This window comes from Mandrillus leucophaeus, unplaced genomic scaffold (assembly GCF_000951045.1).
Source record: "Mandrillus leucophaeus isolate KB7577 unplaced genomic scaffold, Mleu.le_1.0 Scaffold95, whole genome shotgun sequence".
Taxonomy (NCBI): domain Eukaryota; kingdom Metazoa; phylum Chordata; class Mammalia; order Primates; family Cercopithecidae; genus Mandrillus; species Mandrillus leucophaeus.
In genome coordinates this window covers 4,910,223-4,926,580 of record NW_012110363.1, presented here as the reverse complement: position 1 = coordinate 4,926,580, position 16,358 = coordinate 4,910,223, and the positions used below count along the sequence as shown (strand labels likewise).

Below are 16,358 nucleotides of genomic sequence, written 5' to 3'. Positions count from 1 at the left end.
TACTGGCCCTGACTATGGGAGAAAGGGGATAAAGGAAGGATGAACATGGGTCTGCTACTAATTCACGAAGAGGACCTGGAGATGAGTGCAAAGGGGAATAAAAGCTTATGATTACAGGTGTTGATGCACATCTGTCAGGGTCAAGGACAAGGTAAAGACCTTGAAATGTAAGGTACACATCTGGCAATGGAAAATTTCTAATAAGGCAAGATGGCCGAGTAGGGACAGCTCCGGTCTGCAGCTCCCAGTGAGATCAATGCAGAAGGCAGGTGATTTCTGCATTTCCAACTGAGGTACCCAGTTCATCTCACTGGGACTGGTGGGACAGTGGGTGCAGGCCATGGAGGGCAAGCAGAAGCAGGGTGGGGTGTTGCCTCACCCGGGAAGTGCAAGGGGTCGGGGAATTGTCTCCCCTACCCAAGGGAGCTGTGAGGAACTCAGTATCTGCACTCCGGCCCAGATACTGCACTCTTCCTATGGCCTTCGCAACCCACAGACCAGGAGAATCCCTCGGGTGTGTACACCACCAGGGCCCTGGGTTTCAAGCACAAAACTGGGCAGCTATTTGGGCAGACACCGAGCTAGCTGCAAGAGTTTTTTTTCCATACCCCAGTGGCACCTGGAACACCAGCGAGACAGACCATTCACTCCCCTGGAAAGGGGGCTGAAGCCAGGGAGCCAAGTGGTCTGGCTCAGCTGGTCACACCCCCACAGGGCCCAGCAAGCGAAGGTCCACTGGCTTGAAATTCTCACTGCCAGCACAGCAGTCTGAGGTTGACCTGGGACGTTTGAGGTCGGATGGGGGAGGGGCGTCCGCCATTGCTGAGGCTTGAGTAAGCGGTTTTACCCTCACAGTGTAAACAAAGCCACCTGGAAGTTTGAACTGGGCGGAGCCCACAGCAGCTCAGCAAGGCCACTGGGGCCAGACTGTCTCTCTAGATTCCTCCTCTCTGGGCAGGGCATCTTTGAAAAAAAGGCAGCAGCCCCAGTTAAGTGTTTATAGATAAAACCCCCATCTCCCTGGGATAGAGCACCTGGGGGAAGGGGAAGCTGTGGGCACAGCTTCAGCAGACTTAAACGTCCCTGCCTGATGGCTCTGAAGACAGCAGCGGATCCCCCACATAGCGTTTGAGCTCTGCTAAGGGTCAGACTGCCTCCTCAAGTGGGTCCCTGACCCCTGTGTATCCTGACTGGGAGACACCTCCCAGTAGGGGCCGACAGAATCTCATACGGGAGAGCTCTGGCTGGAATCTGGTGGGTGCACCTCTGGGACAAAGCTTCCAGAGGAAGGAACAGGCAGCAATCTTTGTTGTTCTGCAGTCTCTGCTGGTGATACCCAGGCAAACAGGGTTTGGAGCGGACCTCCAACAAACCACAGCAGACCTGCAGCAGAGAGGCCTGTTAGAAGGAAAACTAACAGAAAGCAGCCACATCATCAATAAAAAGGACATTCACTCAGAGACCCCATCCGAAGGTCACCAACATTAAAGACCAAAGGTAGATAAAGATGGGGAGAAACCAGTGCAAAAAGGCTGAAAATTCCCAAAACCAGAATGCCTCTCTTCTCCAAAGGATCACAACTCCTTGTCAGCACGGGAACAAAACTGGATGGAGAACTGAGTTTGACGAATTGACAGAAGTAGGCTTCAGAAGGTGGGCAATAACAAACTCCTCCGAGCTAAAGGAGCATGTTCTAACCCAATGCAAGGAAGCTAAGAACCTTGAAAAAAGGTTAGATGAATTGCTAACTAGAATAACTAGCTTAGAGAAGAACATAAATGACCTGATGGAGCTGAAAAACACAGCACGAAAACTTCGTAAAGCATACACAAGTATCAATAGTTGGATCGATCAAGTGGAAGAAAGGATATCAGAGATTGAAGATCAACTTAATGAAACAAAGTGTGAAGACAAGATTACAAAAAAAATGAAAAGGAATGAACAAAGCCTCCAAGAAATATGAGACTATGTGAAAAGACCAAATCTACGTTTGATTGGTGTACCTGAAAGTGACAGGGAGAATGGAAACAAGTTGGAAAACACACTTCAGGTTATTATCCAGGAGAACGTCCCCAACCTAGCAAGGCAGGCCAACATTCAAATGCAGGAAATACAGAGAACACTACAAAGATACTCCTTGAGAAGAGCACCCCAAGACACATAATGGTCAGATTCACCAAGGCTGAAATGAAGGAACAAATATTAAGGCAGCCAGAGAGAAAGGTCAGGTTACCCACAAAGGGAAGCCCATCAGACTAACAGCAGATCTCTCTGCAGAAACCCTACAAGCCAGAAGAGAGTGGGGGCCAATATTCAACGTTCTTAAAATAATTTTCGTGGCATGTGCCTGTAATCCCAGCTACTCTGGAGGCTGAGGCAGAGAACTGCTTAAACCTGGAGGGGCAGAGGTTGCAGTGAGCTGAGATTGCGCCACTGCACTCCAGCCTGGGCGACAGAGCGAGACTCCGTCTCCAAAAAAAAAAAAAGAATTTTCAACCCAGAATTTCATATCCAGCCAAACTAAGCTTCATAAGCAAAGGGAGAAATAAAATCCTTTACAGATAAGCAAATACTGAGAGATTTTGACACCACCAGGCCTGCTGTACAAGAGCTCCCGAAGGAAGCACTAAACATAGAAAGGAAAAATTGGTACCAGCCACTGCAAAAACATACCAAATTGTAAAGACCATCAACACTATGAAGAAACTGCATCAATTAATGGGCAAAAAAACCCAGCTAGCATCACAATGATAGGATTACATTCACATATAACAATATTAACCTTAAATGTAATATGGGCTAAATGCCCCAAATAAAAGACACAGACTGGCAAATTGGATAAAGGGTCAAGACCCATCACGGTGCTGTATTCAGGAGACCCATCTCATGTGTAAAGACACACATAGGCTTAAAATAAACGGATGGAGGAATATCTACCAAGCAAATGGAAAGCAAAAAAAAGCAGGGGTTGTAATCCTAGTCCTGATAAAACAGACTTTAAACCAACAGAGATCAGAGAGACAAGGGCATTATGTAATGGTAAAGGGATTAATGCAACAAGAAGAGCTAACTATCCTAAATATACATGCACCCAATACAGGAGCACCCAGATTCATAAAGCAAGTTCTTAGAGAGCTACAAAGAGACTTAGGCTCCCACACAATAATAGCGGTAGACTTTAACACCCCATTGTCAATATTAGATAAACGAGACAGAAAATTAACAGGGATATGCAGGACTTGAACTCAGTTCTGGACCAAGTGGATGTAACAGACATCTACAGAACTCTTCACCCCAAATCAACAGAATATACATTCTTCTCAGCACCTCATCACACTTATTCTAAAACTGGCCACATAATTGGAAGTAAAGCACTTCTCAGCAAATGTAAAAGAAAGGAAATAACAGTCTCAGACCACAGTGCAATCAAATTAGAACTCGGGATTAAGAAACTCACCCAAAACCACACAACTACATGGAAACTGAACAACATTCTCTTGAATAACTACTGGGTAAATAAAGAAATGAAGGCAGAAATAAATAAGTTCTTTGAATCCAATGAGAACAATGACCAGAATCTCTGGGAAACATTTAAAGCAGTGTTTAGAGGGAAATTTATAGCACTAAATGCTCACAAGAGAAAGCAGGAAAGATCTAAAATTGACACCCTAACATCACATTTAAAAGAACTAGAGAAGCAAGAGCAAACAAATTAAAAAGCTAGCAGAAGACAAGAAATAACTAAGAGCAGAACTGAAGGAGACACAAAAAAACCCTTCAAAAAAAATCAATGAATCCAGGAGCTGGTTTTTTGAAAAGATCAACAAAATAGACCGCTAACCAGACTAACAAAGAAGAAAGGAGAGAATATTCAAATAGATGCAACAAAAAAATGATAAAGGGGAGATCACCACTGATCCCACAGAAGTACAAACTACCATCAGAGAATACTGTAAATACCTCTATGCAAATAAACTAGAAAATCTAGAAGAAATGGATAATTTCCTGGGCACATACACCCTCCCACGTCTAAACTAGGAAGGAGTCAAATCCCTGAATAGGCCAATAAAACGTTCTGAAATTGAGGCAGTAATTAATAGCCTACCAACCAAAAAATGTCCAGGACCAGATGGATTCACAGAAATATTCTACCAGAGGTACAAAGAGGAGCTAGTACCATTCCTTCTGAAACTATTCCAAACAATACAAAAAGAGGGACTCCTGCCTAACTCATTTTATGAGGCCAGCATTATCCTGATACCAAAACCTGGCAGAGACACAACAAAAAAAGAAAATTTCAGGCCAATATCCCTGATGAACATCGATGCAAAAATCCTCAATAAAGTACTGGCAAACCGAATCCAGCAGCACATCAAAAAGCTTATCCACCACAATCCAGTTGGCTTCATCCCTGGGATGCAAGGCTGGTTCAGCATACACAAATCAATAAATGTAATCCATCACATAAACAGAACCAATGACAAAAACCAGATGATTATCTCAATAGATGCAGAAAAAGCCTTGACAAAATTCAACACCCCTTCATGCTATAAACTCTCAATAAACTAGGTATTGATGGAACGTATACCAAAATAATAAGAGCTATTTATGACAAACCCACAGCCAACATCATACTGAATGGGCAAAAACTGGAAGAATTCCCTTTGAAAACCAGCACAAGACAAGGATGCCCTCTCTCACCACTCCTATTCAACATAGTATTGGAAGTTCTGGCCAGGACAATCAGGCAAGAGAAAAAAACAAAGCGTATTCAAATAGGAAGAGAGGAAGTCAAATTGTCTGTTTGCAGATGACATGATTGTATATTTGGAAAACCCCATCATCTCAGCCCAAAATCTCCTTAAGCTGATAAGCAACTTCAGCAAAGTCTCACGATACCAAATCAATGTGCAAAAATCACAAGCGTTCCTATACACCAATAACAGACAAACAGCCAAATCATGAGTGAACTCCCATTCACAACTGCTACAAAGAGAATAAAATACCTAGTAATATAACTTACAAGAGATGTGAAGGACCCCTTCAAGGAGAACTGCAAACCACTGCTCAAGGAAATAAGAGAGGACACAAATAAACAAACATTCCATGCTCATGGATAGGAAGAATCAATATTGTGAAAATGGCCATACTGCCCAAAGTAATTTATAGATCCAATGCTATCCCCATCAAGCTCCCATGGACATTCTTCATAGAATTGGAAAAAACTACTTTAAATTTCATATGGAACCAAAAAAGAGCCTGCACAGCCAAGACAATCCTAAGCAAAAAGAACAAAGCTGGAGGCATCATGCTACCTGCCTTGAAACTATAAAACAAGACTATGGTAACCAAAACAGCATGGTACTGGTACCAAAACAGATGTATAGACCAATGGAACAGTACAGAGGCCTCAGAAATAACACCACACATCTACAACCATTTGATCTTTGACAAACTTGACAAAAACAGGAAATGGGGAAATTTAATACACGATGTTGGGAAAACTGGCTAGCCATATGCAGAAAACTGAAAGTGGACCCCTTCCTTATACCTTATACAAAAATTAACTCAAGATGGATTAAAGATGTAAACATAAAACCTAAAACCATAAAAACCCTACAAGAAAACCTCGGCAATACCATTCAGGACATAGACATGGGCAAAGACTTCATGACTAAAACACCAAAAGCAATGGCAACAAAAGCCAAAATTGACAAACGGGATCTTATTAAACTAAAGAGTTTCTGCACAGCAAAAGAAACTATCATCAGAGTGAACATTCAACCTATAGAATGGGAGAACATTTTTGCAATCCATCCATCTGACAAAGGGCTAATGTGAAGATGCTACAAGGAAATTAAATTTACAAGAAAAAAACAACCCCATCAAAAAGTGGGCGAAGGATATGAACAGACACTTCTCAAAAGAAGACATTTATGTGGCCAACAAACATATGAAAAAAAGCTTATCACTGATCATCAGAGAAATGCAAATCAAAACCACAATGAGATACTATCTCAGGCCAGTTCGAATGGCAATCATTAAAAAGTCAGGAAACAACAGATGCTGGAGAGGATGTGGAGAAATAGGAACACTTTTACACTGTTGATGGGAGTCTAAATTAGTTCAATTACTGTGGAAAACAGTGGTGATTCCTCAAGGATCTAGAACTAGAAATACCATGTGACCCAGCAATCCCATTACTGGGTATATACCCAAAGGATTATAAATCATTCTACTATAAGGACACATGCACACGTATATTTATTGTGGCAGTATTCACAACAGCAAAGACTTGGAACCAACCCAAATGCCTATCAATGATAGACTGGATAAAGCAAATGTGGCACATATATACCATGGAATACTATGCAACCACAAAAAGGATGAGTTCATGTCCTTGGCAGGGACATGGATGAAGCTGGAAACCATCATTCTCAGCAAATTAACACAAGAACAGAAAACCAAACACCGCATGTCCTCCCTCATAAGTGGGAGTTGAACAATGAGAACACAAGGACACAGGGAGGGGAATATCACATACTGGGGCCTATTGGGGGGTTGGGGGCTGGGGGTGGGACAGCATTAGGAGAAGTACCTAATGTAGATGACGGGTTGATGGGTGCAGTAAACGTGCATGGCATGTGTATACCTATGTAACAAACCTGCACGTTCTGCACGTTTCCCAGAACTTAAAAGTATATATATAAAAAAAAAAATCTAATAAGGCAGGATTGAAGTATGAGGCTGGTAGAGAGATATAAACAAATGCAAAAAAATAAATGACAAAGGGACATGTTGCAAGTTAACTGCAAAAGCAAACACCTCATAAGGGGGAAATACTTTGTAAATAAAGTATGTAAGAATAATCTATGACAGGAAATGCCAAGAGCCAAACAACACAGGCGTCACATTCTGGGTGTGAAAGATGAGAAATCTAAAGAAAATATGAAGGCCCCAGTCTCTTAGGAGGCTTTGAGAATTTAAACGTCGACATTATAAACAATATTTTCTTCTCCCAAGTAAGAGGAATCATCATCATGGATAAGGGGGGCAATTCCCCAAATGTACAATGTCTTTCTGTTCTCTTTTGAAATATCAAGCAGACAGTAAAACAAAAGTCAGAATTACTTCCCCTAGAGAAATGATGGCAAATACCCTCTGGAGGATGATAGGCATTTTTAGTAACATACAAGTCTCCTCTTTGGTGGGCTTATAATAAGGGAAGGAAAGCACTGTCCCCCCACAGACACGCAGGCAGGCTCCTCCAGCCTAGAAGGGCCTTTCCTGCCACGAGGTGGAATGTGCCCACCTACTCCTCCTTCAGGAAGTGAAATGTAAACACAAGCTGCTGCGGCATGTCCCACAGCTTGTGACTTCAGCATCTTACTCAGTTACTAGAAACGGGCAGTGTGGGATTAACGGAGAGACGTAACAAAGCATGACCAGCCTAAAGTCCTGCGATTTTCTGTGGGTGTGAAACCCAGTATCAGATAAAGGCACATGCTGTTCACTGGGGAGCTGCAGAGGCACATATCTGATGGACTCCACATACTTTGATGGGTTACCAGGGCCTCAGGTTTAGGGTAGCACAGGCTAAACATGTCAGTGGGTACAATGCTAGGGATACCCATCAAAGGGAGAAGTGGTGGCACTTCCCAGAACTCACCCCAGTACGACACCTAATTCTTTCACATGGACTCGTGTGTGTCCCCGCAGATATTCAGACAGCATTTTGCTTTTAAGGTACATCTCCTGTAGTCTATCTTCAAGATGCATGATGCACTGCAAAGCCAAGAACATTCACAATGAGGGCTAGAAGTCAAATCTCTGCCAATATTTTAAAAGTCAGAATTTTCTTAATTCATTTCTAACTACACAGCTTTAATCTCATCTGTTTCAAATACAGTTAAAAAATCACAAGCCATCTCAAACCCTACCACTACCAGGTATGAGAATAGGTTCTTGTAAAACAAAGTTTACTTTTGCTAACTATTAAGATTTACATATGTATTTATTCTAGTCTTTCTAAACAAGTATTTTTTTCAGAGTTGAAATCATTCCAAAAGTATGTTTCTTGCCTTTAAAAACTTTATAATAATCCTTTTCCACATTAAGAACTCCTTGATATAATCTTTATAGCTAAACAATCTTGAGAATGTGAATTTTACACGTAACCACATAGCAATTTGCATTTTTATTGTGAATAATTTAGTAAACAGTATGGTTTTTGTTGTTTTTTCCCCCAATATCTCAGATTACTCTGGCCCAGTACATTTCCAGAGGAGACTGACTGGAACAGGTCATTCTGAACCTCCCCCACAACTTTTTTTTTCTTTTGCTTTCAAGAATATTTTAACTAGGTCTTTAATAACAATAAAGAAAAGGCAATTATTTTCAGGACATCTTTACCCTTGGAATTGTGTTCAGCTTCATTTTTTAGAGAACAGCAACCATCTGTGTCTTTCACCAGAGGCAAATGCTTTTGCATTTGGCAGGCAGAGCTACCCGAGCATCTTCAGTAAGATACCTGATGGCTTTGGCAAGGGTAATTCCATCATACATAATTTCCTTCTAGACCATTAGGCCTGTTATTTTCAAGGTAAAAAGATTAACAGATGCATTTGAAAATGTTGATCTTGACCATCTGGGCTGACCAGTGACATGGAAAAAATATCTATCAGAGATGCAATCTTTTCAGTTTTTCGTTGGTTTAAAATCTTAAATGCATTGTGTCAGGTGGGTGAAACACAACTGCTAAGTGACTAAGAGTAATAAAGCAAGGAGGATTTCACCAATTCTCATGGAAATGCTCCTCCAAGTAAACAAAGTGGTAAAAGGATCTCTTATTAGCTTTAAGTTCCTTATGGAGTGAAACAGAAAATTTTTAATAAGAGTCACAAAATATTAAAAACAATATTCATATTACATTGAATCCTTTCTGTTTGGAAAAAGTAATTACAGTGTTCACAGTCTATATGAAAACTGTATGATGCAATGTGGAAATAAAAACTGTGGTCTATATGAAATATATACTAGATGTGAAATCAAAGCATTTAGACAACTTTTAGCCAGGCACAGTGGCTCACGCATGTAATTCCAGCACTTTGGGAGGCTGAGGAAGGAGGATCACTTGAGCCCAGGAGTTCAAGACCAGCCTAGGCAACATATGGAGCCCCTGTCTCTACAAAAATTTAAAAATTACCTGGGCATAGTGGCACACACCTGTAGTTCTAGTTACTCGGGAGGCTGAGGTGGGAGGATTGCTTAAGCCCAGGAGGTCAAGGCTGCAGTGAGCCAAGATCATACTACTGCATTATAACTCAGGTAACAAAATGAGATTCTGTCTCAAAAAAAAAAAAAAGAAAAAAACCATTTTTTAAAAGACTTGATTATTCAATTGAACCATGCTGGGGGCTTTTTTTTTTTTTTCCAAATCCTCTTTCTGGGATTTTATTCCTGACATGGATTTCTCCAATTTTTAACTTCTGAAATTTCAAATAGCTACTTTCTCTTTTTATATTGAAGGTTCTAAAAGCTGTTTCATCACAGGTTTCATTCAAGTGATTTTTTAAAGGAGAATTTTAAACTGCACATAAAATTTTCTTTGATCTTGGTTTTGTCAGGTTAAATAAGTCATTCATACTAGTAAGTGCTTGAACATACTTCTGTCCAAATGAAGTAAAAAGAATTAACTATAACGATTTATTGCTTTGATAACCAAGATATCAACTATGACAAGACCTATGTATTATAGAATGAAATATAAAAGTTTGGCAAATACTTATGAAGTAAACTATGAAGTCTAATATACATTCCTTCTCTTACAGAAAAGGAAATATTAGCCTCTAAATCAGCATAACTCAACCTGCTTTTAGAAGGAGAAACTGCCTACTACTGTAGAACAAAAAATAAGATCATAATAATCCATAAGTGCTTCTCATATTGCCCCAGGACAGATGTCTTGCAAGAGTACGCTTCAGCTTAAAGCCCAAATAAAGAGTTTGGAAAAAAGTTGTTGTCAGTCTTTGCAACCATTGTTTCATGAAACTAATTGTTATTGACTATCATACTAATAGTAACTGTTTACTGAGTGCTTATAACATCTAACACTATTCCAAGTGCTTTACATTCATTCTCTAATATAATTTCATAACCATATGAGATAGCTTCTATTATTTCCCCAGCTTTGCAGATAAGGAAATTAAGGCTTTGAAAGGTTACATGGTTAGGAAGTAGCAGAACTTGGATTTGACCCCAGGCTATTGGACTCTAAAACTAACATATATGGCTTTTAAAGCATCTTGTAATATTGGCATGGTGCTTTGGCAGTAAAACGCAGTTATATCCCTAATTTTCAGAAGATTCTCACAGTACCCTTGTTGAACAGGTACCATCTTCCTTTTACAAATAAGAAAGCTGACGTTCGGAGAGACTCAGAATTGTCCATTGTTACACAACTAACCAATGGCAAAGCCTAGACCATAACCCAGCTACGCTCAGTGGTCTTCCTGCTTTGCCACACTGTCACGACTTTGATAACAACCAGAGGTATTTCAGAGCACCTTCTTCAAAGCCATAAAAGTCTTGACTCTTTTTGAGGAATGGGTACAAGTATAGATTTGGTCATAAAAACTCAGGACAATGACCATTGCATTAGCAATTAGTGTAGGTAATTAATATTTAAAAACATCCTGCTTTGTTGGGTAAACAGGTTTGCATCAGTTTTGGAGGCCAGGAGGCAGACAACAGATGTTTTGGTTTAGGGGCTGTGCTGCAGAGTACAGCGCTGTGCAGACAGTAGGGAACAGCAGAGAAAGCAGACTCTTTCCTCACACACCTGTCTCTGAGGTCAGCCCATCTGGGCTCTACCCAGCTATATGCCATATGCCTTTAAGCTTCTCTCTCTCTCTTTTTAAGTGTTCATCATCACTGGAAAAGCTTTTCTTCTTTTGAAACCTTTCCCCCTCCCTCTCTAAATGTATTTTCTTTCAATTTCTCTGCACATAGGCAGATACTGAGAAGATTTTGTTGTGCATGTTAATTCCAGTGGCTAGCGGAGAGCTACTGATACTTTTCTAAGAGTGTATAGGCTCTGTTTGTTGTTTGTGTTTAAAGTATTGTTACAAAAGTGATTTTAAAATCCTATTTGGAAAGAAACAATTAGGCCGGGCGAGGTGGCTCACACCTATAATCCCAGCACTTTGGAAGGCAGAGGCAGGTGGATTGCTTGAGCCCAGGAATTCGAGACCAGCCTGAGCAACATGGCGAAACCCATCTCTACAAAAAATAACAGAAACTAGCTGGCGTGGCGGCACATGCCTCTAGTCCCAACTACTCAGGAGGCTGAGGTGGGAGGATCACTTGAGCACAGGAGGCGCAGGTTGCCGTGAGCAGAGATCACGCCACTGCACTACTCAAGCCTGGATGATAGAGTGAGACTTTGTCTTAAAAAAAAAAAAAAAAGCAACAATTGATATAATCTTACATGTGTTTTAGTACTTCAAAGTTGGAAATGTTTACACAAATGATATTCTATTTTATCCTTAAAACCTTTGTGAAAATGTCTGCTTAACAAAAGGAACTACAATCCCTTCAGAAACTGGCCTACTTATTATAATATCAATCTAATAAAAGGAGAACTCATGAGTTGACTTACAGTTTCCTTTTCTGATCTCTCCACCCATTCCTTATTTACTGCACCATATACCTTGTTCCAAAAAATTCCAGTGTTGCTCCTCGTTGTTTCACAGAAAAGCTGTTATTACTGAAATATATTCTGTTGCTGGTTTTATGTTGCATGTTCTAGTTTTAGTTATGCTAACCTTCAATTATATTAAAACAGTACTTTTGAATTTGTGATTTTATAATCAAAATGTCATTAAAAGTATTTTAAAACTAGGTTTCTTTGGTGATATAAGAACCAGTACTTACAAAATCAGCAGGGAGGTGAAGCTTGTAGAGCTGTAAAATGGACTGAAGCAAACTGGACACCTGACTAGAGACTAGGACATCCTGGCCTAGTTTCATGTTGTCCGTCACTTTCCTCTGACTTGTGGCTACCTGCACACTCCATTTATCCGTGTCTGCGATAATACAGACAGCTTCAGCTATTGGCTCATCCAGGACTGGATGCTGAAAGAGAAACACAGTAGGTCAACTTCCCACCATACCTCCAAGTAACGCTCAGAATGTCTGCAGTGGTTTTGTTTAGCGTTACACTAATGGTTTAGAAGTTGAAGGTAGGAGCTACAGACATTTAGAGCTTTACAGGGACTCAAATAGGAGTGTCACTAAATCATTATTTTAAATTAATTTGATAAAACTGCATTTAATCATTTTTTTTCATAACTTACACCTAGGAGGTTTGCTATAGCTTGTTAAACATTCATAGAAAGCAAAAAGATACGCACCCTCACTACAGTCCAGGATATTAAAATTCATTTCTTTTTGAAAGGCTGCACTCTCCTTTGAAAATAGGGAAAGTGTACATAAGATGTAGGATATTCCATCGTCATTTCTCTAATAACAAAGTTAGGCAGGATAACTATTAAAGTTACAGCTTTAATCATGAAGCAAAGTTGGGTAACTGTGTATGCTATATACACAAATTATCTCCAACAACCAACTAAAATCAGACAAAGGGATGAATTAATTTATCCAGGTGAGTCCAAAAGGTCAAAGTTTCACTACTGATAAATACATTTAAATGTAAAATCCTTGATAGCTGGGCAGTTATGGATAGAGCAGATTTAACAACTGGTAAATTGTGCCATAGGGTAAATAGGGTAAACATTGAAGCAGTCACGAGGACTTTTTTAAAAACCTAATTTCTCAAAACAAATCAAAGTGTAACTGCTTGAGAGGGATGGGTGGGGCAGGGGGAGGATAGAGAGAGCCAGAAACAGAGAGACCTGCCTCAAAGCCAGTGCACATATGCACATTTTTCTAACCCTCATTTACCAAGGAAAATTAGTACTGGCTGCTTCTGTCCTTAATCCCTTCTACTATCCTGGGGTGACTGCTTGATTCTTTTCGCTGCTTAAATAACTTCCTCCAGTAAATCCATCTGAATTTGCCTTTGAAGAATGGTCTTTCTGTATACAAGGCCTGGTGAGATTGCAATTGGGTTCACCCTTCCTCTATTAAGGTATGTTCGTATGGCCCAAGTTATTCCAGCTGGATGCTCCTTCCCTGGGAATTCCTTGTAAGTACTGGCACAGAAGACCAAAAAAGGTTGGCTAACTACCATATTCCTGCCCAGAGAGCAATTAGTAGAAGGCCTGGTGGGACTTAGTACAAACACCTTCAAGTAGTCCATGGTTCCTGGAACTCCAGAATTGCCTTGTTGCTTACTTCAACCCTAATTCTTTTGTCTTCTCATCAATTCTATATATTCCTAATATTCTTCCACTAAGGTCTCTCCTGGTTCAGTTAACAAGAGTTGCTAATTGCAACAAAGAACACAAAGAGATACACAACTTTGCCACTGGATGATGGTTACCTGTGATTTTTACGACTTAATCCAAGTAGTGGGAAGGCTGCAAATACAAATCAAAGATGCATGGTGCAATACTGTAATTTTAACACGTGATCTGACTCCCTAGTTTTGGACTCTGCTACTAAAAGGGGAGCCTGTGCAGCTTCGTATTCCTTCTCACAAACGGGGAACAGAGAGGTGAGATGAATGAAAACTTTGTGGGGACCAACATTTTTTCCTACTATTATCTAAGGGGAATAGTAGGAAAAATAGTAGGAAAAACCCTGGTAATAGGGTTTATCTTTTCCCCTATTATCAGGGTTTATAAAAATATAAGGGTTTAAAAAGATATAAACCCTATTATCAGGGTTTATATTTTTCCCATAGAAAGGAACAGCAATCAGACAAAGTCCGATGTTCAACATTTATTTAAGTGTCTGTTCAAACAATTTTAAACATGAGAGATAAAGAATTTGATATACTTTTGAATTCATAAAGCCCAGTTTCCCAAGACAGCTCTCATTTTGTAGAATTGTTAACTGAAAAGTACAAAGATTTTCTTACACACATAACGACCCCATCACCTTTTTCAACCAAAGGTTTTCATGACCCTTTCACCCCTATGCTTCTGACACATGCATATATACACTCTCCAAAACGGACACCTAAAGATATAAGGCCTCAGTGACTTCCTTTTACAAGTTCCTCCAAGGTCTTGTTCATCAGTGTGTTATAAATTTACAGCAAGATGATGATGACTTGCCATCAATGAGTCTGGTCCTTATGGAAAAAATAAAACCAGGAAATTTGAACACTGAAAATATTTGTATTTTGAACTCAAGCTCCTTCACTGCTTTGCATTTGTCAGAAATCCACAACATGCTGGTCATGCCACGGGACAGATCTATATTAGGGACCTTTTCCTCATACTGACCATATGTCAACATAGAGACAATGCATTGAACGTATGCCTGTCACCTTTCACACTAAATTCTAGCTTTTGCGAGGGGCAGGGGGAGGCGGAGGATTGATTTGCAGTAGGTAATTTGGGCCCTAGGTTCAAATTGAACTTAGTCTTCTAAATGATCTTCCCATTGCAGTGGTAGGGAAGGGAAGAGTGTGTCAATCCCCTTGTCCAACAGTGCATAGACTAAGTTATATAGTACCACTACCAACACAAAGGGCTTTGTTTTAAGCAACTAATTGCTGGAATAAGGGCCAAGAGGCGTACTAGGAAGGTGATGGATGGAAGATTCTGCAAGCCTAGGTTGTATCAGAAGGCTGTAGATTTACATGCAATAACGAAAAAGGACAGAGAGGTTAGTTCAATTATTTTAAAAGTAAGCATGCAAGAGAAATGTAAAACTAAAAAATACTAACATGAAAAATGAGTACAAGTCTTTTTATTGATTTACTTTTTAGAGACAGGGTCTTGCTTTTGCCCAGACTGGAGTGCAAAAGTCCGATCACAGTTCATAGTAGCCTCAAGCACCCGAGCTCAAGTGATCCTCCTGCCTCCGCATGGCAAGTAGTTGGACTACAGACGTGTGCCACCACACCTGGCTAATTAAAAACATTTTTTTTCTTAGAGATGGGGTCTTGCTATGTTGCCCAGGCTGGTCTCAAACTCCTGGCCTCAAGTGCTCCTCCCACCTCTGCCTCCCAAAGAACTGGGATTATAGGTGTGAGCCACTACATTTGGCCTCTAAAGTTTCTTCTTTCTTTCTTTCTTTCTTTTTTTTTTTTTTTTGAGACAGTCTTGTTCTGTCGCCCAGGCTAGAGTGAAGTGGTGCAATCTCGGCTCACTGCAACAGCTGGCTCCTGGGTAGCTGGAATACAGGTGTGTACCACCACACCCAGTTATCTTTGTATATTTAGTAGAGACAGGGTTTTGCTGTGTTGGCCAGGCTGGTCTCTAACTCCTGGCCTCAAGTGATCTGCCTGCCTCGACCTCTGAAAATGCTGGGATTATAGGCTCAAAAGTCATTTTTAAATCACTGGAGCAAAGAGGCAGAATCTGAGGTAGAGACCTGAGTAAAGACTAAAGGACAATGAGTCCAAAGATTGAGACAAACTGACAGGAATTTGCGAGAGTCCATTCCTTGAAGGTGGGGCTGAATCTTCTCTCTGCATCCTTAGCCTCTAGCACAGGAGCTGGCATTTGAAAAATGTTACTTGCTGAATGAAAATGAAACAGATTAAGCACAAGCAAATGACAAGAGGCGATGAGCATCTCGTGTTCCTTACAGCATGGATGGCTGACTTTTATGCATGCAGGCCCCAGGAACAAAAAAGAACCAGTGGAACCTTTTCAAAAGAGTATCCTAAAAAAATACCCAGGAATTACATATTCTCAGGCTACCAAATACATAACACACAGTTCCCTGAATCAATCCAATTGCCTGCATCTAACTATATCACTTAGTAGCTACTTATTTACTAAAGAATAAACACCTTTTAATGGAAGAACAAACAAGAGGGAAGTCTAAAAATTCAAGAAAAAGTAATGAATGCTGGAAAGAGATAAAAATATCAACTAGTTTTAGTTACAACTCAAGGAGTATCAGGGCCACTGCTGGCCATTCCTGATCACGCCTGAACTTGCACAGGGTCAGAGAGTTGAAGCTGAAGTTCTGGTGACTTGAGATTTCTAATCATCTTTCCAAAGGAAACTCAACCCTATTAGAGGGTGGGCAGTGTAAACATATTATGATCAGGCTTATCAGTCAATCTCTAAGTTTTCAGAATTTAAAGAACTCTAAGATCAAGAAAACTATGTTTGGATTTGTCACAGAAATACATACCTGCACACACCTTATGCTCTGGAATTCAATGTAACATTCCTCTTGGGGTAGACTTTTTTTTTTTTTTGAGACAG

General features: G+C 40.3%; 2 protein-coding genes across 4 annotated transcripts in view; one reads left to right on the top strand and one right to left on the bottom strand.

Moving 5' to 3' along the window:
• The window catches only part of LOC105532345 (chromosome unknown open reading frame, human C4orf45), a 149,236-nt gene extending 139,221 nt beyond the window's left edge, over positions 1–10,015 (top strand). For both annotated transcript variants that reach the window (XM_011970520.1, XM_011970521.1), the window contains exon 5: positions 9,831–10,015. In XM_011970520.1, the coding sequence (XP_011825910.1) occupies positions 9,831–9,845 (15 nt within the window). In that variant the 3' untranslated portion in view covers positions 9,846–10,015. The remainder of the gene's footprint in view (positions 1–9,830) is intronic.
• The window catches only part of FNIP2 (folliculin interacting protein 2), a 137,172-nt gene that overhangs the window by 4,393 nt on the left and 116,421 nt on the right, over positions 1–16,358 (bottom strand). For both annotated transcript variants that reach the window (XM_011970522.1, XM_011970523.1), the window contains 2 exons: positions 11,935–12,135; positions 7,670–7,785 (listed from right to left, as the gene is read on the bottom strand). In XM_011970522.1, the coding sequence (XP_011825912.1) occupies positions 7,670–7,785; positions 11,935–12,135 (317 nt within the window). The remainder of the gene's footprint in view (positions 1–7,669; positions 7,786–11,934; positions 12,136–16,358) is intronic.